The sequence below is a fragment of the Motacilla alba genome, chromosome 7 (assembly GCF_015832195.1).
Source record: "Motacilla alba alba isolate MOTALB_02 chromosome 7, Motacilla_alba_V1.0_pri, whole genome shotgun sequence".
In the NCBI taxonomy this organism is placed as follows: Eukaryota; Metazoa; Chordata; class Aves; order Passeriformes; family Motacillidae; genus Motacilla; species Motacilla alba.
The window spans coordinates 18,314,635-18,341,392 of NC_052022.1; the positions used below are offsets into that span (position 1 = coordinate 18,314,635).

Genomic DNA, 26,758 nt, shown 5'->3' on the forward strand with positions numbered 1-26,758 from the left:
TGAAGATTCCAAGAATTGTTATGATTCAAACTCAGACTAAGAGAAAAAATGCAAATGAAGATATTTCCTGCAGGAATTAGGGGTATGCCTCATCAGTAATATGTTGAAATAATACCAATATAGGCATACCATGAATAACTAAGCAGAACAGCTCAAAAAAACCCAAACAATTGTGCCTTAAGTGTTCATTGCAGGATTTCTAAAACTGAATTCATGTAGGGAGAATCATGAGTTAAATCTGAAAACAAGGTTTTTAATTAATTATCATGTTTGCTCCCTTTACTCCAGTGATTTACCCTGTTGAAGTCTGGAAGGCAAGTAGAATTTGGGTCGAAGTACCGATTCCTTTCCATAATTCTTTCCACATTCTGTAGTAGTAAAAACCTAAATTCAATGCCAGAAATCGTAAAGTTAGAGCATGTATCATCATGCTTTGGAAACTAGAAGAGTAATTCTGCCACTGGTTGTGGATGTGAAGTAAAATCCTGCTGAATTGCTTGTTCCTGATTGAGAAATACATAGCAGTTGTCATGATACAGTTGCTTTTTCCAAAAGCATTGTGGTTTCCAGCAGGAGAAGCAAGGCTTCAAGCTGTATGTTGCAATCATAATTCCTTCTATTATTTTTCTTAGTGTTCTTCGCATATTTTTGAACATCACTTTTGGTTCAGGCTCCATTTTAATTTTTTAGCCTAACTTGATGAGTCAGCATTACACAAATGCTAGTTCATCAGAGGTTTTGTCAGAGTAAAGGGAACAGAAAATGTAAGAAATCTGATTATTTGAAGTCCTCTTTTGATTAACTCCAGGACTAATATTAAGAGAGTTGAAAAATCTTCATTGTACAGAGCATGTTAGAGACTCCTGTACAATAAAAGATCAAAGTGCAGCTTGAGAATCACTAAGTATGGGAGAATGCAAACATGTTAAGAATGGAACCACTGATTTTTATAATTTATTATTTCAGGCAGGGAGAGGCATTGTGGTTTCAGCTGCTCTGTTTGCCACACCTGCTCAGAAAGTAGAGCATAATCTTGACAAATGCTGCCCTCTGATTTCAGTTGAGTTAGATCATGGCTGCTGGCAGTGTTCCACGTCTGCATGGCTTATGTGCCCTCTGGGCTTCCTAGGACTGCCACAATGCTATCTAGATCCATTTCCTCTCAAAAGTGTAAAAGTCATCCATGTGTAGAAAGTAGAAATTATGGAAATATGCAGGACTTTTCCCAGATGTGTGGGAATCAACATATTTTTTTTAAAAAAACCTTACAGGTTTTATTCTTCACTGCTTGGATTTTAAAAGCATTGTTACATTTAAAAAATGGTTTTTTTAGATGTTGATAATATACACGAGTCATTGCTGAAACTGTGGAGAGAGTGAAAATACCTGAATACAGTGAATAGAGTGTATTCTGTATTAGGTGAAAGTAAAGTATGACAAGGAAAAATAGATTTGCGGGTACAGAATTATCACAAGCAATAGTTGAAAAGGGGACTAATACATTACTCTTGGAGTACAGCAAAAATTGAGTACATTAGTGTTATGTTCAAAAATGGTTACTAAACCCTCTTGATTTCCATATTTTCATGATCACTTGAAACTTAGATCACTTTGAGTTACTTTTGTCTTCATACTTTGATTTGCTAATTTATGCTGGTTATTTGATTTAGAGATTGAAGTTAAAGTTTTAATGGCTCTCATTTTGGTTACAGTTATAATATATATATACACCTCAGTGTATATATTATACCATACAAAAAGTATGCTAATTCTTCAAATATTGCCTATATTACTTTCATACTTGTCTCTGTTTACTAGTTAGCAATATCAAGGTTACTTATGATTTCTTTATTGATGCATTTAAGTGTTTATTTAATTGTATTTATAGTAATTTGGCTGGATGCTACAATGTGTGAACTGGACAAGGGGATTGTGTCAATGGAAAAAGAGCGTATTGACCAAATATGATTAATGATGAAATGGAAATGATTCAGGGATTGTAACTTGGTATCTTCTAAATGCATTTTTTCATTCTCTTTTTCTTTTTCCAGACCTTTATAGTATTAAATAAAGGGAAGGCAATATTCCGATTCAGTGCCACCTCTGCCCTGTACATGTTAACTCCTTTCAATCCTCTTAGAAAAATAGCTATTAAGATTTTGGTACATTCATATCCTTTTCAAGTGGTCAGTCTAAAACTGTAATGAATGAGATGTTACTTAGTATTTAAATCATTCTTTGCCACATGTCCCAGGATCAATGTGATCGGTAGTGCTTTGTCCCTCTTCTCTCTACTATTTCTGTCTTCTGTTCTTTTTCTCATTCTCCTTTATCATTTCTGTTCATTGCTGGATCCTAATATAGTAATACCAGAAGCCAGACAACCAGTCATCGTCCTTTATAATTTCTGTGTCTTCTTTCTTCCCCTACATAATTTTTCCTTCCCTCTTATTTTTTTTTCTGTAATCTTCACATCTTTTTTTCATCTTTCCCCTCCTCCACATTTTTCATGAACTGCAGATATATTGCTCAGAATACTTTCAGTTCTTGCCTGACACTGTGTATTAAAATCAAATCTTTGATCCCAGGTCTGTGCTTGCATGAGTATTTAGTGAAAATATGGTTTCATTATTCCTTTTCATTTTCTGATTCAGATAACACTTACAGAAAGATAGATTCATAAAACAGCTTAGATTTCTTGTTTTGTTATACATTCTCAGTCTTGTATGTATCCCACCTGTCTGTTTTATTTCTTGATCATTATTGCATTGTACACTTGTAAGCCTATTGATGTTTTAATTTCAGTCTTTAAGAAGGTCATGAGATTTCCACATTGCAGGTAGAGATTTGAAAAACTAAATTATTATAATTACTTAACTATTATTTTGTCTTTTTTATTGTTTTAATAGCAGACTAGTAGGCATCCCACTGGTCTGATCCCAAATACCAATATGAGCAATGAGGTCATTGACTTCAGAAAGCCAATTTATTTAATAAGGAAAAATTACTAATGTTTGCACATTTGTATTTACAGAAGTCTAACATAATCACACTGGAAGTAGCTTTGTGATAGCATTGCATATAGGGATCCTAAGATTATGTAGACTAAATCTTCAAAGGACTTTTTTCAGTCTTGGTGTACTGGAAGACTGATAATTACAGTGGTTCGTACGTGTTAGACATTGTTATCAATGGCCACTCTACAAATGACTTCTAAAATAATCATGATACTACATAGCCTGTTTTCAATTTTCTTGCTAAGCTGCTGCTACAAATAATTATTTTTCAATTGTATGACACTCTTTACCATATTCTGAAGCATTATTATATTGAGTTATGGGGAATAATAGAAGATTTTGGGACTGAGGTGGTGGTGAAGAGCTAGTCACCAAAGTCAGAATGCTAAAGCATGTTGTTTAAATTTATTGTAAGGTATATTATAGTTATTTTTCCACTAATGAAAGCATAGTGAAGATCTGCAACTCCAACTGGACATTTCATCAAAAAGGATTTTGAAAGCTCATGTAGAGTACAGGCTGGTGAAACACTTTTAGCATGGGTTTTTAAGATTTAAAAAAAAAAAAGGTTATTTCTCTTTTGCTCTGTTCATATATGAATTACATAAAGAGAAGCTAGGTTCTCAGTAAAGGATTTTAAATATATTCATAGCACAGAAAACCCAAAGGATTGTTGAATGTAATGTCACAGTTTTTTGACAGCTCAGAAGGTAGAGGTATCATTATCACTTGAAGCTTTTTTTTATTAGCATAGATATGCAAAGAAAAGTTTTTGAAGGGAACCTCACAGTACTTCTCACCCCATTGTATTTGGATTTCTGTTTAGGAGCGCCACTTGAACCTGCAGCTGTTCTCAAACTCGAGCTTTGTCCTCTCTATAACATTAGGTGTTGGTGCCATCATGTGGGCGTTTTGTGGTTCATCGGCATGGTTTTCATTTTGGTGGTTGTATTTTTTTTATGTCTTAGAAGAATGTCAGCTGTTCTGAGAGTAAAAGCTTGTAGATTTAGAGTGACTTGGACCTGTTCTGGAATTCTATTTGGATTCATTTTTTTGAGATTCCCATGTGCCTTCCCCTCCCAACAGCATTTTTATTGCAAAAGTCATATATAAAACAAACAGCAATAAAATACTTTTCTCACTAAGATCTCCCTATGTTCTCTCCTACTATGTGGCAGCTAGCTTTCAGTGTATTGTAGTGATAAGGAAAAATGTTGATACATGCCTAATTTTATGATAAAACATTAAAGTGAAAAAATTTTTTTTCATTGTTTTGAATGCATGAAGCAGATCAGATTTGTCTAGATCATCTAAAAGAAATACTTTTTGTGTTATTCCATGAAATTAGAAGCTAATACTTCAAAGGGTGACATTTTTGTTCAATAAGAAAATATATTTTAGAGTTGGGGTGCTTTTTAAAGTACCTTTCAGATTTTCTAATTTTTAGCATGTGATTGTTCTCTTGTAGCTATAAAGCAGGGAATGAAAGCTTTAACATATCTAGCTGGCTATTAAAAGAGCTGTAGAGGGATAGGTAGCTCCTGATAGTGAAAATCTACCAAAGCAGTGTGTTATTTGATACTCTTTTTATGAAATTTTCTGGCTTACATTCCTTAACTCTCAGCCTACGTTATTCAGCATGCTTATCATGTGCACTATTTTGACCAACTGCGTATTTATGACCATGAGTAACCCTCCAGACTGGACAAAGAATGTAGAGTAAGTTAAATGGATTTTCTCTGAATAATAGCCAATAATCAGAAATAAACTGCTGTTAATTATATTAGGGTGGCTTCAAGTGGCAGCAGCTACCTTGTTGGGACATCCTATCAACAGCTATTCTGATGCTATTTCCTTTGCTGTAACATTAAATACATATAATTGTGTCATGACAAGCTCTTTAATATCCTTCCTCTGTTTGCAGTACTAGATGGAAAATGTAAGACAAACTATTCTTATGATCCAGAAAAAGTGGATTATAAATATTTTTGACTGTGTTCTATGTCACGTCTGTGCAAGAATGCAGGGAAATGCAGTCTTTCATCTCTGTTGCAATAACTGTTACAGATAAAGGAATCATCTTATGGATGGCTGTGTTGATCACAGTGCAACTTTCTCTTGCCAAAACCAATCTAACAATGGAAAACTTGTATGCAAAATAAGCTATTTAAAAAGTATTGAAATGGTGGGCTAATCATTGGTGCAATATGATGACTGCTTGGTGAATTGGTCCAATTAGCTCCAAGGTGTCGATCCACAATGACAGTTCCAAAGCTGCAGGCCACAGTGTGAAACACTGTTCTTGGTGCTTCCTTTGTGCTGCTTCTTCATTCCTTACTGCTTGGGCTGATCCTTACCTGTTTAATCTTCAGAAATCAAAAAACCATAGGGCTATTAAGGTCAACGAAGACATTCTCATTTTGAGTTCAGAGTAAGCCTCTATGTATTCAGTAAATATTCATATTCACTAGCATGTAGTAAATATTTATGATGAAGATTCATTGCTTGAATATTTCTTCATGTCTGTATATTGTGCCATTTAGAGTTCCAACAGATGTCTTCATCTGGAGGACAGTGAAGTAAAGTTCTGCAAGAAATAAAATTTTTAGTAATTGAAAGGAAAAATTTCCTATCGGAAACCTGTTTTCAGGTTAGCTTAGTTAGAGTAAGCTTTTTGAGCAGTTTAATTTGAATTCCTTTTCATTAAAGATATAAATTAAACTAAATTTCAGGATGACATAACTTGGACACACAAGATTGCAATTACTCAGAATGCCAGAATTAAGTAATGAAGTATCTTTTCAATTTACATTTCAACTACATTTTTTAGTCAAAATTTTATTGGCATTCATAAATAATTTTGGTTGTTCTTGCACTTGTTTGGTTCCAATACTACATCTGTCTTGCTGAAGGTGAAGTACTGGATATACCTACTCCATAACACAGTTACAGAGCAATGAAGACATGAGGGTTGGCACTTGCCAATTTTTGGGAGCAAGCAACATTTCAGCATAAAAAAACCATTAAAGAAAGGAAATTTTAGCCTGAAAGTAACTTCTAAAATCCTATGTGTTTTGTTATAACATGGATCAAACTGGTCATAAACATGCACCAATGAAATAACAGGGAATTTTGCATCTGTCTTATTGCATAGAATGCAGAAGTTGAATTTAAGATATGGGTTATCAGTCTTTTAATTCTAATTTCATCCCTCTTTCCTTATGGTATAAATTATGCAGATGTTAAAGTTGGTTGCAACTGCCATTATTTCTTATGCTACTTAAAGAGAAGAAAATGAGAATAAAACAACTAGAGAGCATAAACTGCAAAAATAACGTGATCTACAAACTCTGTCTTGCATATTTTCCTCAGATACACATTCACTGGAATTTATACCTTTGAATCACTTATTAAAATTCTTGCAAGGGGCTTCTGTTTAGAAGATTTTACGTTTCTCCGTGACCCATGGAATTGGCTAGATTTCACTGTCATTACATTTGCGTAAGTCTTCTACTTATTTTTTTTAATAAAAATTCTTTCGGGTAGCATGAGATTAGTGACTAAAAATTGCCTCATATCTTGTCAGCCAGAATATTTGGAGCCTGGACTTCCTGCAGTTTCAATATGTTTCTTCTACTCTTTTACACATTTTAGTATTTCTAGCCAAGCATGTGCTGCGGAGGCCAGCATGGTGTGCCAGCCCATTAGGATTGTGAATGCCGTCACCCTGAACTGTTCATATCCTGTCTCCTTTCTGCATACCAGAATTAAAGGAATCCTTTTGACTTCCTGCTAATAGCTGACCAGATTAATTTTCAAACATCAAGTCTGTGTGGTTTATTTTGATAAAACTTAATTTAATTTTATGGCCAGAAGTATATTTATAACACAGGCAAAATACAGTGAGCGGTGAAAAGGTCTTGTTCAAAGACCCAAGCAAATAGAATAAAATCTGCCTCAATTCTGAGTAATTGTGATTTAATCCTACAGGTATGTAACAGAATTTGTAAACCTAGGCAATGTTTCAGCTCTTCGAACTTTCAGAGTATTGAGAGCTTTGAAAACTATTTCTGTAATTCCAGGTAAGAAGTAGTTGGTGTCAGGTGTTAGGCCCCTCGTATCTCCAGCTGTTATTTGTGTGCTGTCATTGTGTTTGTGTGTGAACTCCCCTATTACAGATATGTGACAGAGTTTGTGGACCTGGGCAATGTCTCAGCGTTGAGAACATTCAGAGTTCTCCGAGCTTTGAAAACAATATCAGTCATTCCAGGTGAGAGCCAGGTTAAACACCGAGGCTGACTTTTGTTCTAGAAAGGCTGTACTCATATTTTCAAAGCATAAGCCTTGTTTCCTACACATTGTCAACAAACCAAAAAAAGCAAGAATCAAGACATGTAATTTATTTAAATTGATTCATGCTTGTATTAATTGTATTTTTTTCTCAAAAAAAAAATCAGCCTTTGAGTTTAACAAATTCTTGCATGAGATATTTGCAGTAAACAGCCTATATGATTTGCATCTTATGACATCAAGCTTTTCTTTACATGTTTTAAATATAAGTTAATTTTAAGCTTTCATACTGATGCAAATTTTCTCATTTATTGGAGGCACTTGATATAGCAACTTAATTCAGTTTTAAGTTATGTCAAAAAAAATAAAAACTCTAAAGGATAGCATGGGCCATGCATGGGGTATCATTCCAAAGATGTCTTTCTTCTCCAAACCATCACCCCTCATATATTGTAAAAAGATTATTATGATATCATTTCAATGTGCACATATAATGTCTTTACAATGGGGTTACATTAATATAGAATACATTGCAAAAGTTCATAAAAGAAAGGTTTGGGCAAGAAGCATCAGCAAAAGCAAATAATGCTATTTTATGTAGGGTTGAGATATAGCATGAATAATAAAATCACTTGTTTTGGCATAAACAATGTGTTTGGTATTATCTACTTTTTATTTTTTTACACTATAAAATAAATATAAACTTACATATTCTCATTCATATTTCCAAATAATAAGGCTTTTCTTTAACATTATTGTGTCAAAATTACTAGTCTTTTTGCATGATATCTTTATCAGGAAAAAAGTCACATGATTTTTTGTGTGTGTTTAGTATCTATTTAACATCATAATAAAAATCTTTTCTCTTTGCAGGCCTGAAGACTATTGTAGGAGCCCTGATTCAGTCTGTGAAGAAGCTCTCGGATGTGATGATCCTGACTGTGTTTTGTCTGAGTGTATTTGCACTGATAGGGCTGCAGCTGTTCATGGGCAACCTGAGGAATAAATGCCTGCAGTGGCCTCCAGACAATTCTACTTTTGAAACAACTGTTATTTCCATCTTTAATAGCTCTATAGGTGAAAATGGTACATTTATTAATGCAACAATGACAACATTTAACTGGGATGAATACATCGAAGACAAAAGTAAGCGTTAATTATATAATCTACTGCATTGATTTTCTGGTATTGATTTAATCAGATTTTAGAACATTAGTATCTTTCCCTTGCCTTTAAAAGTGTATCATTTGGTGAAGAAACATAAAAGCACTCATTTCTCTCTAGTAAATAAAAGCATAGTCATTATATAATTCAACATTCATAACATTATACTGGGTAGCAAAATATCTTTTTCTTTCACTGAATATGACTTCTAGAGTAAAATCACCATGCAGTGTAAAACCAGACATTTCCATGGTAGCTTCGAGCCTCCTGAAATAGTGTGACGGCCCTAAGACGGGATCAGAAATGGAACGGCTAGGCTAGTGCACGATAGTGCCCAGTCCCATAAGCCCACATCTGAACATCAGCTAGGCCAAGAATCCTGCCAGAGCACGTAAACATAGCTACCTCGTTCCTTCTGGAGTTGGGTGTGTGGCGTTGCACCACAGACCCTTGCACAGCACAGACACGCCTTTGAGAGAATGCTGGTGATTTACCCCAAGAGTCTTTCTTGCAAAATAAGAACTGGATTCTATATTTCTGTCTTTTAATTTGTTTCTTATCTTTGGAAAATCAAGAAATGAGCGCTCTTTTCTCTTTTGTACCTCATAATACACCATTTCCACCATTTTAGGTAGTTAATGTTAGTTCTGTGTAAACAAAACTTGTTTAAAAATTCAGGAAAAACAACTCTGAACATATCTATAGTAGATGGCTATTCTGTCTTTCATAACAGTATTGTTAATCTCTCCCATTTATCTGTTCAGCCCCTTCTATTTATTTTAGTGTATTTAGTATATTTAATGTATTCATAATTAGGTGTAATAGGTTTTTAACAAAGTCTGTATGTATATTTTAACTGGTGACTATATCAATGAAAGATAGGAAACCTCAGTTTAAGAACTAAATGCTTTTGGATCCAGGTCTCATTGCCTTATAATCTTTTAATATACTTAAAGTCTCAGCATGCATGAAATATACAAATGTCATGCAGAAATTTTGGAAGATAACCTATTCTTAAAGCCATCTGAAGAACAGATTCCAGTCCATTCCCCTTTAGTTGTTTCTGGTTCTATGTCACACAAATAGAAAGGGGGTTTTCCTAAATATCTGACCTACATTTTCCTAATTTCTGATTGAATATATTACTTCATTTGCTGTGGACTAAGAAAATCATAGACTACTTTATATTAGTCTTTATACAGTTTAAAAACACTTATCCTCTGCATTTCTGGTCTTTCCTAAGCCAAGCAATCCTATTTTCCATTTTGCATTTTCTATACCTATTTTCATTTTTTTTTTAATCTTTCCAATTAGTCTGGCATTTTTTCCTTGTTGATTTTATTTTGCCTCTTTTTTGTTACATTTTTTGTTTGCATGGGATTTTTTATGAGATCCTTAAATTGGGTGCAAAATCCTCTAGCAATTACTTCTAATTTGTATATTTATCTCATGCCATATATGCAACATTCCTATTAGCACATTTCAAAATTAAGTCATTTTTATGTCATCACTGTATTTTTGATTCACAGTCAGTTTGTATTTTGCGGCAGTTATTGCATCTTTTTGTACAGTGGTGGCTGCAGCCACATCCTGATATTTTGTATTTACGTATTTGATTTTGCCCTGTCAAGTGTAGCATTTTCCACTTGTCTTGATTGCAATAAATCCAATTCCTTTTGGACAAACTTGTCAATTTGTGAAGGTCATTCTAAATTTTAAATACCTTTTCTCCTAGCCTTATGTCTTCAGAATACTTGACGCATTTTTTTTCTATTGTTTCATGTCTTGAGTTGGTAATGAAACTTGATGTCTAGCACAGATGACTGGGAGATCTTCAGAGAGATTCCCTTATGAATTGACATTGTGTCCCTGGCAATAGCTCTGAAGAACTTTTTTTGAGTGTTTTGTGATATTTCCAGCCAGAACATATCTCCTTTATTTGGATCTGGAAGTGTCATGTAGGACTTGTACCCATGATTGTTCTGTTATTAAGTTGGCAGGAGACAGGAATAGTTTTGTATATGGCATATTTTCTACAAACTCATATTTACTTTTTTTGTTACTTTATCATTATTATTTTTGTATTTTAAAAAATCTTGTTTATTTTCCAAAGTAGTGGACTGAAAGTGGAGCTGTGCCACAAAAGAATGTGAATTAGGCCCTCAAAGAGTTTTGCATGTCCTGCTTGGAGCCTTTCTGCATCTTTAAACTTCCTTTTAAGTAGGGGTCAGATGTCTCACGGGCTCTGACTCTGTAATCACCAGAATGTCTGAAAATGCATTGATTTCTTATATGATATCTGAGACTAGAATTGCAGATATATAAATTATGGACATAATTTCTCTCTCTCTTTAAAATAAGCAGATTTTATGCTGCCTCTATCATATACTGGTGGTGACAGAGTAGAAGCAGTCCGTAGGAACTGGTTGCAATTCCCTGCTTGTCTGTTTAGCATTAGCCCTCAGTTAGTTCATGCCAGCTAAGCTAGTCCATGCCAGCTGGCAGTGAATCTCAGAACCATCTGCTTCCTGAGAACAGCCAGAACATACCTACTTCTGGCAACTTTAGCTTAATGTGCCACCTGACCCAAAAATCTCCATTAGAGATTCCCATTTTACCCTAAGAATTGCAAACTAGGAATTGATGGCAAAATGTGTTTCCTTTTCTGCTGCAAAGAAAGAAAAATAAAATAAAATAGAAGAGTGTGTTGGGGGACTTCAGGCCTTCTGTCTCTTTAAATTGTATTTTACCTCATCTTAATAGTTAGCCTAAATATTCAAGTACATTCCCCTGCTACAGAATTTTGTGTATTAGTTTTGTATAAGGTACAATAAACGCATGGTTTCTCCCCCAGCTGCTCAAATCAAGATCCAATTAGGAATTTCTTGAACATGTTGTGTTATCACAGAATCATTTGGGGTGATCACAAAAGACCTTTGCGATCATCTAGCCCAACCTACGGCCTAACACCACCTTGTCAACTAGACCGTGGCACTGAGTGCCGCATCCAGTCTTTCCTTAAACACCTCCAGGGATGGTGACTCCACCACCTCCCTGGGCACTCCATTCCCGTGCCCAGCCACCCTTGCTGAGAAGAAATTGTTCCTTATGTCCAACCTAGACTTCCCCTGGCACAGCTTAAGGCTGTGCCCTCTCATTCTGTCACTGGGTGCCTGGGAGAAGAGACCAGCCCCCACCTGGCTACACCCTCCTTCTAGGTAGCTGTAGGGAGTGACAAGGCCTCCCCTCATCCTTCTGTTATCCAGGGTAAACACCCCCAGTTCCCTCAGCTGCTCCTCACAGGACTTGTGCTCCACACCCTTCACCAGCTTCACTGCCCTTCTCTGGACCTGTTCCAGCACCTCAATGTCCTTTCTGAACTGAGGGGTCCAGAACTGGATGCAGCACTCGAGGTGTGGCCTCACCGGTGTTGAGCACAGGGAAAAATTTCTCATCCCCAATAGTTCAGCTTTTTTTCAAGGAATACTTGGATAAAATAATATGTAATAATTAATTATAAATAAATAGTACTAAATGTTATGTATCAAAATGCATGATTGAAGGCACAGAATTGCTCTCATCCTTTGCCTCATTTTACTGGTATTTTTTTGATTTGCTAACATACACGATTTGATATTCCCCTTGTATCTTATAATTTGGTTAGTTGCTAAGAATTAACTGCATAACTAACTTTTTGTTTTCTAAAGAAAGGCTAACTTGAAGATTCTGTAGAAAATAATTTTCCTGTCAAAACAATACTTTCCATGCTTTTTTCATTCCTAACCACTATATATTGCAGTCAAACAGTTTGTTAGCTCTGCTAGTTTCTTTCAAGTGTAAAAGTTAATAAAATTGCTCAATTTTCATTAGGCATAAATATTATCTTTCTCATCAACTTTTTGATTTTTTTTTTTTTAACAGGTCATTTCTACTTCTTGGAAGGGCAAAATGATGCACTGCTGTGTGGCAATAGCTCAGATGCAGGGTAAGAAAATGATCATCATTTTTCATTATGCATCAAAGACAAATAATGAGCTACTTAGAATAGTTCAGGTAGTCAACTTTAATATCAAGTGTACAGTAGAGTTGCAAATTACCAATGTTTTGCATTTGAAGCTATACCTAAATACAACCATCTCTCTCATTTGAATTTACACAGGCACTTCCATCAGCCTCTTAGGCTACTTTTGTAAAGGTAATCACATGAATGATGTGTGCATAAGTGTTGCTGCCAACTTGCTAACAACTGTTTATCAGCCATGCTACTTGATGTTCTACTCTTGTCCTGATGGAGATGTGTTATGACAAATTGTGGGGAAGGGTAGAATGCTATTAGTTATATTATTAAAGCATTGAAATATTATTAGGAAGTAGAATTAAAAAGTGAAAAATAATAAGCTATATATTTTTATCTTAGGTATGTAGAATAACGTTTTACTTGTTCATAATTTCATTAGCATCTGGTACTCCTGAACAATTTTGTTTTACTGCAGCATATCGTAATGTAGAGTAGTTGTTAAAAATAGCATTTCCTCTTCTTTTGTAGTCAATGCCCAGAAGGATATATATGTGTGAAAGCTGGTAGAAACCCCAACTATGGCTACACAAGTTTTGATACATTCAGTTGGGCATTCTTGTCACTGTTTCGATTGATGACTCAGGACTTTTGGGAGAATCTTTACCAGCTGGTGAGGACTTATTAAAATAAACAGCACCATCACCAATACCATTACTGCATAGTATTTGCATAGTTACTTTCATTCACTTGTCCCTAAGGCCTTTGGAACAGAAACCGTCTTTAATTTCATATATGTAAACTGTTGTCTAAAACAATAAGGCCCTTATTCATGATTTAGGTTCCCATGTGCTTCTTAAATACATTAAGGGAATAGCTGTTATTTTATGAAGATGGTTAAGCATTATTGGTTTTTTTTTACCTAAATGAATACATGAATTTAAGTTGTCAAAGCTTCTTACCCATAAATGATGTAAAGAGATGCTATGTTTAATTGATTTGCAGTCTAGTAAAAATATGTTTTGTTTGAAAAGGTTACACCTTGTCCCTGAACTACACATATCCTTACTTGAAGGACTATAATTTTCTCCACTGTAACATTTTGTATAATGCACTATTTTTGTGACAGTGTAGTTTGGGACTGAGACAGGAAGGTAAGATGCTGATCAGTGGCCCCACCTACTGTTAAATTTAAAGGCTTTAATGTAGATGTATAAATTCTTACTGGTATAAGTTCTGAACTATTCAGAATTGGATTTACCCTGACAATAGTAGACACAAAATTTTTCATATGTATCTAGGATAGAATATTATTTCTCTAAGGAAAAAGTAACTAAATATTCTTGTGCTAACATAAATCAATCTTATAACATATTTCTAAATTATAACACAGAGACTAACTTATTATACAACAGTAGTTAAAGTCTTCTAAAAAAGTGTATTATCTCTTTTTCCTCCAGACACTGCGTGCTGCTGGGAAGACATACATGATATTTTTTGTTTTGGTCATTTTCCTGGGTTCTTTCTACCTAATCAACTTGATCCTGGCTGTGGTTGCCATGGCCTACGAAGAACAGAATCAAGCAACAATGGAAGAAGCAGAGCAGAAAGAGGCAGAATTTCAGCAGATGCTGGAACAACTGAAAAAGCAACAGGAGGAAGCTCAGGTATCCCTGTTAAGTAAAATTTCTTCAGTCCATGCACGATTGTGAACAGATGGTTTTTGTCCACGTATCAGAAAACTTTTATTCCCCTACTTCTAACAATATATTACTTTCCCTTATAAATTTCTTCATATTGTAAATAATCTCTAATGTTTTCCATTGCACTTTTTTTGCTGTTTTGAGTGAACCTGTTAATTTTGTGACAAAAATAATAACCAAAAAGCTAAAGCACTGGATTTTCAAATTGGAGATGGAAATTAACTTTTTACTGGAGCACTGGAAAAAGTTGCCCAGAGTGCTTGTGGAGATAATCAAAAGCCATCTGGATATGGTCCTTGGGCAACCTGCTTTAGGTGACCCTGTCTTCTGGAAAGGTGGACATGATGACCTCCAGAGGTTCCTTTGCAACCTCAACAATTCTGTGATTGTCTGAAATGGAGGTGGAGCTACGGAAAAGAAAAATCCAAAGAGTAATTGTGCTTAAGTTACAGGCAAAACTATTGTAGGCGATGGTGCTTCAGCAATATTTGGCTTTTTCTACCCCCTGCCCATCTCTCACAGCAGAAAGCCATAGCTTTGCAGTTTTAAAGAGAACTGGGAAAAGTGGAGAAACCAAAGAAAACACTTCTGTGGTACAAATGTAATGATTACATGCTGCTTTGAAATTACTTTTCATTTTTTGAAGGCTCTCAAATCTTTAATAGAAAAATTTATAATGTCTGTTTGGCATGTGGCCTCATAGAGCAGAATTTGAACAATGTCTTCCATATAAACACATGACTAAAGTCAGCAGCCAGTGTTTTTTGTTTCATTGGTCAATTGCTATGTGTTAGGGGGGAATTGGGAGATTTTTTTTTTGTTTTTTTTACCACATCTTGTAAATAGGTGTTAATAAAATGCTCCACATGTTTTGAAAATCAAACAGCAACAATTATGTAATAGTGTATAGTTTAACACAAATTTCTGATTATTATTTGCAAAGCTGAGATATCAGCATTACACAAGATCTTTAATAGACTAGGGAGTATTCAAAACCCATCAAAATGTTGTGAGAAAGTGTTGTTTCCAGTTAACAGGGATTTTAGCACTAGTTTTAGGCTTGATTCTTTATTTTTACATAGTGCTTCAGATGAAAAATTCATTGCAGCATATTGCTTCAATCTGAAACAGATGTTTTTTAACTTGTTTTTTTGACAGCACAGTTTTCCCTTGGGTTACTCTTGCTCCTGGTTTATGGAGCAATGGCAAATTATGGCTCCTGTAGTATTTCACAAATTACACTTCTTATGATATGCTGGGTTTGGTGAAGTGGAAACATTGCTTTTATTTCAAAATAATAGTTTCTTTAAGAGTGGGAATAAATTTGAAATAGTGAGTGGGGTATGTATTTGTATAAATGCTGTAAATTGCACATGTGCTTGTATGTATAGGCGGCGGCAGCAGCTGCAGCAGCTGACTCAAGAGATTATAGTGGAGTAGGTGGAATAGGTGGATTCTCCGAAAGTTCTTCTGAGGCATCAAAACTGAGCTCAAAGAGTGCTAAAGAGAGAAGGAATAGAAGAAAGAAAAAAAAGCAAAAAGAACAGTCTGAAGGCGAGGAGAAGGATGGGGAAGAATTTCACAAATCGGAATCAGAGGACAGCATCAAAAAGAAAGGTTTCCGATTTTCCATTGAGGGGAATAGACTGACATACGAAAAGAGATTCTCTTCTCCACACCAGGTACCATAGTATTATTACCTCTTAAACACCTTTTTTGTCTACTCATCATATAAAGAAAGCCCTGTATAGCAGTTCGGTTAATTCTTGCAAGATACCACAGATTCATTAATATCCTAAATCAAAGACTAACCAAGTAAAAATTTGCAGCCAAATATGAAACTCTAAGAATTTGAGAGATTTTGGTTTTACTCTGAATTCCTGTGTGAAAAATCAAAATTACATATATTAATTAATATATGTATTTCAAGCTTCTTAATTAAAATGGACCTATCTCCCCACCAAGTTGAATGTATTCAGCATGATGAGTAGCTTCAAAACAGGGTGCATACATACAAAAGGTAATGTTTCAAATGAGAAGAGTATTAAAATTTGGGATGCAGAAAGCTCAACAGAAATTAATGCTCATGTGAAATTTGAGAAATTAATTGATGTGAGACCATTAATTGTGTTATCTTAAAGAAGGTGGAAATGTGTGTGGCAATGTGTCTTTGCATGTGTTCTCTTACATTGAAACACCCGTGACTCAGAATGCCATCTGCATCTCCCATCCAGACATTTATTTCATTTGATGGTTTTATAATGTTATCTCCTACAGTTTTCAAAGCTCCTCATCATTTGCCCACTTCTCACTCTCCCCTAAGCACTGCAAATCCAGATCTCGCATACATTCTCTCCTTTTTCTGCCCCTTTTTGTGCTTCTATATGCTTCTTCCTTTTATCTCCATGTTCTCGATTTTCCCTGGTCTTTATGACTTGCTTTCTCCCTCTTTTTAGTCATTATTACTAAACTCATTCCTGCCTTTTTAATCCTCTTCTATTTCTGTCTCTGAAAAGCCTGTTTCATCCCTTAATAGATCATGAATGTTCATACTCTCTTCATGTATTGTTTTCTCCAGCCTCCCATTCTCAAAGAAGCTCAGACCTCTTCATCCAATATTTTCTTACTAAGGACTGTCATCCTTAGACCAGACTATGGTGGGAATATAATATTTCTGGGTTTCTATTTCTGCCACTCCTTCCACTCACTTCCTAATGTATTTCCTTTCTCAATAGTAATGCATCCTTCCCCCCACCCCACCTCCTTGGTCTGCCACCGTTTTATGTTGTTAGCTGTCTAACTAATCTCTGTGAGGCTTCATTGCTGAGTTTAGTTCATGATTCATTCTGTTCCTTATACAAATTTCCACACATGTCAATTGACTTCAACTTCATGTTGAAGATCCATCTGATCCCCTAGGTGCATATTCTTGCCTATCTCTTCATTCAAACTGCAGCCTTATTCAACTGCAGCACAATTCATCCATCTTGTAAGAAGTTAAGCATTCCTCATACAACTTGTTCTTCTAACATTTTCATCTCCAAGTTCATTTACAGTTGTTTGACTATGACAGTCTAGAAATCACCTCCCCTCTGGTTTTCCAACCCTAGTTCCTTTTCACTCTGGATTCTAACCACTAAAAAGAAGTTCCACTCACCAGCTTTTAATACCATTTTCCTAAAGAAAACTCAGGCTTATATATAATCTTTGACTTTTTCTGTGGCATTTCATTTTCTTTCAATGTAAATGACCATTTTATTCCTCTTGAAATCTTATTCTTCCTACATTCATAACTTTGTCTCCTCTCGATTCTCCTGGTTTAGTTGTGCTTTAGGAGATCCTTTTACCCCTTTTGACAGTTTTCCAAAGGATTTCCACAAGGCCTTTTGCTAGATCCCTTTTCTCACTCTTTTTCTTTCTATTTTTTTTAAACTCTATTCTGGACCCACAACTCTGAATCATTTTTAACTTGGACCTCTTTCCTGCTGTATTCATCAAGAATGTTGTTGCAAAGAGCACTAACCTATCCCATTGCTTTTCTCTAATCTGCTAGTAAACATATTTACCTAAAGATTTTTTTTAATATCATAAAACATACTGTACCTAAAGTTCCTCCCAACCCACCTTGTCTACTTACAGTAAACAAGTCCCAGCTTTGACTGACCCAAAGCAGCATTCATAACCTCCTGTTAAATTTTCAAACTAGTTTCTTTGAGCTCTTTCTGGTATGCTGCCCTTCATGCTTGGAAGAAGCTCCCATGAGTTTTCACAGAACACTTCATTGCTTTCCTCAAATCCCTCTTTAAAACTCTCTTTTACCATGCTGCCTACAGAAAGCTTGACAGGGAAGTGACTTCAGGTGAGCTAAGATGACTGTTTATCATATTCATCAATTTTGCCTCTGTGTATTCCCTTTCTTTTTGTATCCATCTGTTGTGTTACATTTAAATGATAAGTTCTTTGCAGAGTGCCTTTTTGTTCTGCATTTTGCAGTCCCTAGTACAATTGGGGCTCAGGTCCACAAAGATAAGTTAAAGAAGAGAAACAAAGACACTGCTTTGTTATGTATCATCTCTGCTGTTCATAGAGGTCTTGGGTGAAATCAGGTGCTAATACTTACCAATCAAGTCAAGGCAATTACTGATATTAATTAAAATTAAGAACGTATATAATTAATTGTAAGATTAGAGCATTGATTTGACTCTAATACTGGAGATCCGCCAATAGCAGAACATTTACTCCAATGAGTAAACTGATGAAGATTAACAAACCTATTTATACAAAATTACAGGCAAATTGTTGCATATTCAGGATAGCTAAGACTTTTAAAAAGAAGTAAGAAATCTATTATGTTCTACTTGCTTAATATCTGAAAAGATATGTACTTTTTTTTAAACTAGGTAGTATTTGGGAGCTACTTCTGTGGGCAGACTGGGTCACAGAAAATTTGCCTAAAATTTTATTTACTCAGCCTGTCATACTAATGCCAGCCTAGGGTAAAGAGTGTCTAGATATACTTATTCAGTTTATGAACAGTTGGTAATAACATAGGCAGAATAGCAGAGGAAACAATTCTGTCAAGCAGTTTCTTTTACTCTGATTAAACTGATTGATTTCATATATCCAAAGCAGTAAAATAACTAGTCTTTGTCTGTCACTTATGTGCTCTTTGTTTACTACCCAAAAGGGAGTGTATTAGTGGGGGGACTGTACCAGTTCATTTTTTTGTAGATGACCTTACCCTTTAAGACATTGTGGATTTTTCCTCTGTATGAAAATGTTGTATTTTAAATTATTTTCATCTGATAGTAATTGTTTTTATTTACCTGCAGTCTTTGCTGAGCATTCGTGGCTCCCTGTTTTCCCCAAGGCGCAACAGCAGAACAAGTCTTTTCAGCTTCAGAGGTCGAGCAAAGGATGTAGGATCAGAAAATGACTTTGCTGATGATGAGCACAGCACTTTTGAAGACAACGAGAGCAGAAGAGATTCTCTCTTTGTTCCTCATAGACACGGAGAACGGCGCAACAGCAACATTAGCCAGGCCAGTAGGTCATCCAGAACAGTACCTGCACTTCCAGCAAACGGAAAGATGCACAGCACTGTGGATTGCAATGGAGTGGTGTCTTTAGTTGGTGGGCCGCCAGCTTTGACATCGCCTACGGGACAGCTTCTGCCAGAGGTGATGATTGATAAAGCAGCCACTGCTAGCAATGTAAGGAAGTCTGCAATAGCTCAGGCATGACGTTCTGTCCCTGTATGATCAGTCACTGTTTCCACAAATGTAGTCACATTGCAATGATGACCTTTCTGGCTAAGCTGTGAATGTTCCTCTCATGTATTTCAGCTATAAGCTAAAGGAGAAATTGAAGTTGTCCAGCTCTCAATTATTAAATATGTGAAAATGCATGCAAATTGATTGGGAATTAACAGAATAGTATAGTAAACCATTGAATAAATTTAGTTTGTGTAGTCTTACACCCATTGATTCATTATGCTTAGACTTAACTGGATGGTTCTGTACTTGTATATCAGAAAGGATATCAAAATGGAAAAAAACCTTACATTTACTTAATGGAATATTTTAAATTAGTATTTAGCTTCCTGCTGTCCATACATGAAACTTTTGATATTACCCTGGTAGTACAACTTACAAGAGTTGTGACAGTGTTCCTGTAATATAGCTAATTTTTCTATGGGTTTTTTATGTCAACATTACTAAATATTTTTTCATTGTCTGGAAAATGTGCTAGGAAATTCATAGTTTATTCTAAATTAAGAGTTGTCCTAAGAAAATGCACTTATGCTTAGTTCCTTTACTGCTAGCTGTGTGGGCTGTGCGTTTTCATGTTTGGAAAAAGACTTCACTGCCTAAATTGAAAGATATTTACAGCAGAGCTCATTGACAAGCACTGTGAAACATTTTTTAGTCTGAAATCTGCTTTAATATCTCAGCCCTGTTTCAGCAAAATACTAAAAAACTTATTCTTCAGGCACAAGAGCAGTGTGCTGCAGTGTTAGACTGTTTGCTCTATGCAGAGTCAGGCATACCTTAGTCTGTTGTGAAGCCTCAATAGAACTGAAGCATGGTGTGGGACAGTAGTGTTTTAAACCAGTAGAGCTCTACAGTAACTTACAGTGTTATTAAATGTACAATCAATTAGCTATTTCATCTGTGCTTTATTTTCAGGGCACTACTACAGAAACTGACTTAAGAAAGAGACATTCTAGTTCTTACCATGTTCCTATGGACTACCTAACAGACCCTAGTGCAAGGCAAAGAGCAATGAGTATAGCCAGCATGCTTACAAACACAATGGAAGGTATGTAACACAGATATTTTTTGTATGACAGTGCCTTAAAAGTGCTATTAAATGTGATGCATTCAGTGGTAGTGATGTTTTAAGGCAGCTGTTTCAGCCTAGAGGGTACAGACAAGAAGAGATTTCTATATGGAGTTAGGGGAGGGATTGTTTGGTGGGTTTTTTCTTTTTTTCTTCTTTAATTTGGGACTGATAAATTTGGAAGAAGATAAAAGCTCACAACATACTGATAGGTTTGAGGTAGAAGTAGCAAGTTTCCAATTTAAAAATGGCTATGCTTCTTGCAGTGGAACAATCCCCTTCTACCAATTCAATAGACGCTGTTCCTGTAAGGCTAAATACAATTACTCGGAATCATGGAATTAAGCAATTATTTGTAAGAAAGGTTGAAACATTATGTTGAGGTTTAAATGGCTACGCCCAGAATAGAAAATTGTAAGGTAATAAAGAGCAGTTGTGCACATGTGGACCCTAATGTCGCCTAAATCCTTGTCTGACTTCAGGCTTGCTCTAAATGCTTATCTTTCATGAGGATATTGTAAAATATTTTATTGGAAGGGACCTTAAAGATCACCAAGAGTTCCAAGCCCCTGCTATGGACAGGAATACCTTTCACCAGTGCAGGTTGCTCCAAGCCCCAGCCAACCTGGCCTTGAATACATCCAGGGATAGGACATCTACATCTTCCCTGGGCAACCTGTGTCAGGGCCTCACCACTTTCATAGTAAAGAATTTTTGCCTACTACCTAATCTGAACCTGCCCTCTTTCTGTTTAAAACTGTACACCCTCATACTCTCACTCCACTCCCAGATAAAGGCTCTCTCTCCATCTTTCCTGCAGACCCCTTGTAAGTGCTGGAAGGCTGCAATAAGGTCTCCTTGGAGCCTTCTCTTCTCTAGATAAGTAACCCCAGGTCTCTCAGCCTGTCTTCATAGGCCGTGTGCTCTGGCCCCCGAATATCTTTGTGGCCTCCTCTGAACCTGCTCTAATGCTGGGAACCCTAGAGCTGAACACAGCACTCCAGCTGAAGGAGGAGAACCCCTTCCCACAGCCATGCTGCTTTTGATGCTGCCCAGGAGGATATTGGCTCTCTGGGCTGTGACTGACATGGTTGGCTCACACGCAATTTTTCAGCCACCAATAACCCCAAGTCTTTGTCTGCTGGGCTGCTTTCAATCCCCTCATCACCCAGCCTTATGGCAGGTTTCTAAGACAAATTTCTCTTTTGCATTCTATCTAGCATTAGCTTGTGAATGGTTCTATTATCTACTGAATCTTTAGTATAGTTGTTGGGGGGGGGGGGGTTGATGTGGTGTTTTGGGGTTTTTTTAATAGATTATTTTAAATTGTAATTTATTTTAACTGGAAGCAGTCTTAGTTTCAAAATATCAACAGAGTTTATCAACAGTACCTTGGAAAACAGCATTTAGGTTTCAAGGAAATATCTAGGCGATTCTGGAATAGAGAAATATGTTTAAAATGTTATTTTCATTTTTCTCTTTAGAACTGGAAGAATCCAGACAGAAATGTCCACCATGCTGGTATAAATTTGCTAACACTTGCTTGATTTGGGACTGCTGTACTCCCTGGCTGAAAGTCAAACATATTGTAAATTTGATTGTGATGGACCCATTTGTTGATCTGGCCATTACCATCTGCATCGTTCTGAACACCCTGTTCATGGCCATGGAGCACTACCCAATGACAGAACAGTTTAGTGGTGTGCTTTCAGTAGGAAACCTTGTAAGTCTTTCATGATGTGCCATATTTGTAAAATGCATTTTTCTTAAATTATTTTCTGACTTATGCACATTCATGTAAAATAAAAAGTTGACTATTTAGAGGCTTGGGATTGTTGAACTTAAATTTAATTTGTTGACATTTGTAAATTTCACCACTCTTACTTTACAGAGTCAAGATCTACTGAGTCAACATATGCACTTTGATTTTTAAAATCTTCATCTTCTGTCATTGAAGCTCATTAAAGAATTTTTTTTTGGTTTTTTGATTAATAGTTACAAATCATAAGAACTTTCAGTTCCATTCCCACACCTGTTCTGCTCCTCACTAGCAGCTCCTAAGGATCTGGGCGTTCAAGGAATTTTAGAGGGGAAAGACCCAGTAAGCATGACAGATGTAATGAAATGATCAAATGGAATGATGGTGTCTTCCACAGGTCATCCTGAAGAACAGTTCTGCTCAACTTTCTGTATAATTTTTTTCCTAATATAATAAGTTTATGATAGGAATAGTTATCTTTATTTCTGGAAGTCAAAAGGTAGTCTAACGGCAAAGATGAGCTCTAAGGAGATAAAAATGTGCATTAAAATCAGATTATATTCAGTGTATTGGCATACATACACATTAGCAGGCTAGATAAAAACCACATTTCCCTATTCTTTTTATTTGTAACCCAAACTCTATGATGCATATGTAAGTTTCAAATAAGAATTTTATTCCTAACCCCAGTGTATGGAAATATAGAGAAGACATTCAGATTTATCATTAATTTCTTGCTGAAAATATAACTTAGCACGTGTTGATACCATTAGCTTTAATGTTTAAGTATTTTCTTCCTAAACTGGAGTAAGAAACTGTATTTTCCTTGCAGGTGTTTACTGGAATTTTCACAGCAGAAATGTTTCTCAAGATAATTGCCATGGATCCTTATTATTATTTCCAAGAGGGCTGGAATATTTTTGATGGTTTTATTGTGAGTCTTAGTTTAATGGAACTTGGCCTTGCAAATGTAGAAGGATTATCTGTCCTTCGATCATTCCGATTGGTAAATATACAATTTAAAATATGTTTCTAGATTACATTTTTGTGTTTGTACATATATATTTTGTGCATTTTTCATTTGCAAATTACATATTTGGCTGAGATAGAAGATCTTTTCAGAACTTACAAAATGCTAAATTGCATACTCACTAGATGGCATGTATCTATTATGTCGAGTTTGTTTTGCATATTATCATAGTAATGTCTGTTTCTCCTTCAACATACTGTCAACATAAATTCTATTCTTGCCAAAAGTATGCTTAAAGGATTAACTTTTCTAAGAGAAGTATTTCTTAGAGTCTTCTCCTTAGATGAGGGAGTAAAAAAAATTCAAGAGCCACAGGGCCTACACTACCTGTGACTGAAGATTAGTGAATTGCTTGGTAAATAATGAGTTAATTAATAAAAGTTTATTGACATTTTTAAATTATAGAATTCCATTACCAATTGCCTTTATTGGTTAGTTTTAAAAGAGAGTAGTGTTAAGATTTTTCATTGTCCTGAGGCTTTTCATCCCTACCAGCTTTCTCTGTACCATCCTCTGCAAGGTCTATCTGCTGTCTGTCAGCTTTTCTGCTCAGAAGTCACTACAGTGTCTCTGTCTGTTATTAGACATCTCTTTCATGAACAGGAACTTGAAAAACCTTGGTCTTCCTGCAGACTAGGCTAGCATGCAATTCAGTGTCCAAACACTCTTCTGAAAAGACCTACACAGTGAGAGACACAAAGCTAGAGTTCTTGGTCATCAAGATCAAGTTCTGCCTTAAATAAAAAAAAAATTTAACTTAAAATGAAAGTTAAATACATCCCCTCTAAAAAATAAGGAGTTTTAAATAAGCTTTTTTCTGGTTATCTGCATAGCATTACACTGTACTTTGCCTGAAGTCTAAAATCTGTCTGGATTGACTTCTCTCTCAGTAGTAGATTCTGGTTTTAACTTGACATTTATGTCAAGTTGTTTTGATGTCATATTTTCTTTATGAAACATAAAATCATCACATGAAATAATATTTAGTTTTATATTCATTTTAGTATTCTTCTCTTTCAATTGTCTGTACAATTGCTGTATCTTTCCAATAATTTCATTTTTGTCTGTTTCAAGTTGTAGTTATTAATATAATACTTTCCCTTGTTTTTCTGAATGTTGTATGACAAGCTTTGTAAAAAGCATTACATTTATTTCAAAAGACAGAAAATATATTGTTAAAGACACTTGCAAGTCACTTTTATGACTGTCATTAACAACTCTAGCTTGTTTTTCTTTTTAAGAAAACCATTTCCTCCATCTCACTGCTTGTTAAGATGAAAGAATCCAGAAGTGACTATACACTTATGGTCCTGTTAAACTGATCACATTTCATATGTGCTCCTTTATTTTTAGTAATATTTTCTCAGAGTTTACAGGAGAAAGACTGTTTTGTCCAACTTCTTTAACAAGTAAAGCTTCTTTATAAATACCTAAAGTCACCCAAAGAGTCAAAGTCTGAATAGGAGTCTTTGTGATAATTTCAATGTATTTGAAATGAGCGTAGAGATATTATTTTTGATTTCTTATCACTTGAATCAGAACTTAACACTGCTGATGTGTAGTATTGTACAAAGAACTGGAAACAGAAATTTTGTTACTAAAACTTCTAAAGATTACAAGAGACATGATGCAGGTGACACATGGTAGCTGAAATATGAAATGTATAGCAGTAATTTCATTACAATTAGATAATGAAGAACCGTATACCATTCTTCTCTTTTGCAGCTTCGAGTTTTCAAATTGGCAAAATCCTGGCCAACCCTAAATATGCTGATCAAGATTATTGGCAACTCAGTGGGGGCTCTGGGGAATCTGACCCTGGTGCTGGCCATCATCGTGTTCATTTTCGCTGTGGTTGGGATGCAGCTCTTTGGGAAGAGCTACAAGGAATGCGTCTGCAAGATCTCCAGTGACTGTGAACTTCCTCGCTGGCACATGCACGACTTTTTCCACTCTTTCCTGATTGTATTCCGAGTGCTGTGTGGAGAATGGATAGAAACCATGTGGGACTGCATGGAGGTTGCTGGCCAAACCATGTGCCTTACAGTCTTCATGATGGTCATGGTGATTGGAAACCTAGTGGTATGTAATCTGTGGGGATTTTTTAAAACTCTTAGGACATACCTCTTGTTTTACATTATTTAGAAATCTGAAATGAAAACTAGAGAAGGACTTCAGGAAATCATGTAGTTCACTTGCCCTTTCTGTACACTAGGTTCAAATATACCTTGATTATCTATGACAAATGTTTGTCTATTTTTCTTTTAAATCTCAGTAAGTTTATAACATCTTTAGTAAGAGCAGTGCTGAATTATGCTTACAGTTAAGAGTGCCTTTTAAAAAAAACATCTAATTTAAATCACCTTTTACAGCCAAGTAAACTAAATTATCTCAATATTGATGGAAAATTGCTGGTTTTTATGACAACATTTATAATACTTAAAAGCTTACTGTTTCTACTTTCATCATTTCTCTGGGAAACAAAACAAGCCTAACTCTTCAATTTTTTTCTCATAAGTGATGATTTATAAATGGCTTATCCCTTTTGCTACTGGCTTCTGAATTCCTCCCAAGCAACATTTTGAATAAAGACACAAGTACTGAATAACATGGAATAATGATACTTTCATTTCTTACACTCAGCATTCCTTGTAGTACATCCCAAAAAACACATGAAATTTCTGTATCAGCATTGCTTTCCTGATGCAGCCCCTATACCCCTTTCTGCAGTGCTTCCACCTTGCCAGTTTTCACACTTTCTGTGTACATGCTATTGATTTTTCTTCACAATCCTTTCCACAACAGTACTTAAGAATTAAACAAAATACTGATTTTGAATAATTTCACCAACTTGCCATAAACCATGATTATGTTTAATTGTAGTTCTTTCTCCTTGAGTGCTGGCATCCTTTCTCTTTTTGGTATGATCCACAAATTTTATAAATATGTTTATCCACAGTCATCACTACGTAAGTCTCACCAGAGTAATGTGAGTACTGTGGCATAACAGGAAGAACTGACAAATATAATTTAACTGATTTTTAATTAAATTATTTTTAATCAGTTTTGCACATGGTCTGCTGTAATTGCATGCAATTCAAATTTCTCTTGTATGTTTGTAAAATGTCATGCAATAAAGTCTGAAATAGCTTCTTGAAATTGAGATGAAATAGTTTCTTGAAATTGAGGTGTACCACATCTGTGGACTCTAGCTCTTAGCTAGTGTTCCTGCCCAGGACCAAAAGAGACGCATGTACACTCGCCAAATACAAAATTTTACTATATTCTGAATTAGAGATACTGGAGCTATGGTCTGTTGAACTGTAGAAGACTGGCATTTGCCTACATTCCCCTGGCCTATGAACACTGCAGTGGATGTAGCTTGCATAAATCACTGCATTATGTTGTATTCTGCCTCTTTATGTATTTCTCCATTTT

At 35.5% G+C, this 26,758-nt stretch overlaps 1 protein-coding gene across 5 annotated transcripts in view; it reads left to right on the forward strand.

The window, feature by feature from the left end:
* The window catches only part of SCN2A (sodium voltage-gated channel alpha subunit 2), a 76,083-nt gene that overhangs the window by 21,915 nt on the left and 27,410 nt on the right, over nucleotides 1–26,758 (forward strand). Inside the window, exons 3-16 of one of the 5 annotated variants that reach the window (XM_038142664.1) lie at nucleotides 2,052–2,170; nucleotides 4,647–4,736; nucleotides 6,390–6,518; nucleotides 7,008–7,099; nucleotides 8,181–8,453; nucleotides 12,393–12,456; nucleotides 13,018–13,159; nucleotides 13,947–14,153; nucleotides 15,581–15,871; nucleotides 19,022–19,369; nucleotides 20,378–20,510; nucleotides 22,016–22,254; nucleotides 23,123–23,296; nucleotides 25,046–25,402. In XM_038142664.1, coding sequence (XP_037998592.1) covers nucleotides 2,052–2,170; nucleotides 4,647–4,736; nucleotides 6,390–6,518; nucleotides 7,008–7,099; nucleotides 8,181–8,453; nucleotides 12,393–12,456; nucleotides 13,018–13,159; nucleotides 13,947–14,153; nucleotides 15,581–15,871; nucleotides 19,022–19,369; nucleotides 20,378–20,510; nucleotides 22,016–22,254; nucleotides 23,123–23,296; nucleotides 25,046–25,402 — 2,658 coding nt within the window. Of the gene's footprint in view, nucleotides 1–2,051; nucleotides 2,171–4,646; nucleotides 4,737–6,389; nucleotides 6,519–7,007; nucleotides 7,100–7,195; nucleotides 7,288–8,180; nucleotides 8,454–12,392; nucleotides 12,457–13,017; nucleotides 13,160–13,946; nucleotides 14,154–15,580; nucleotides 15,872–19,021; nucleotides 19,403–20,377; nucleotides 20,511–22,015; nucleotides 22,255–23,122; nucleotides 23,297–25,045; nucleotides 25,403–26,758 lie in introns of those variants that run through there. The other 4 variants (XM_038142663.1, XM_038142662.1, XM_038142661.1 and 1 more) reach the window with 4 other exon arrangements.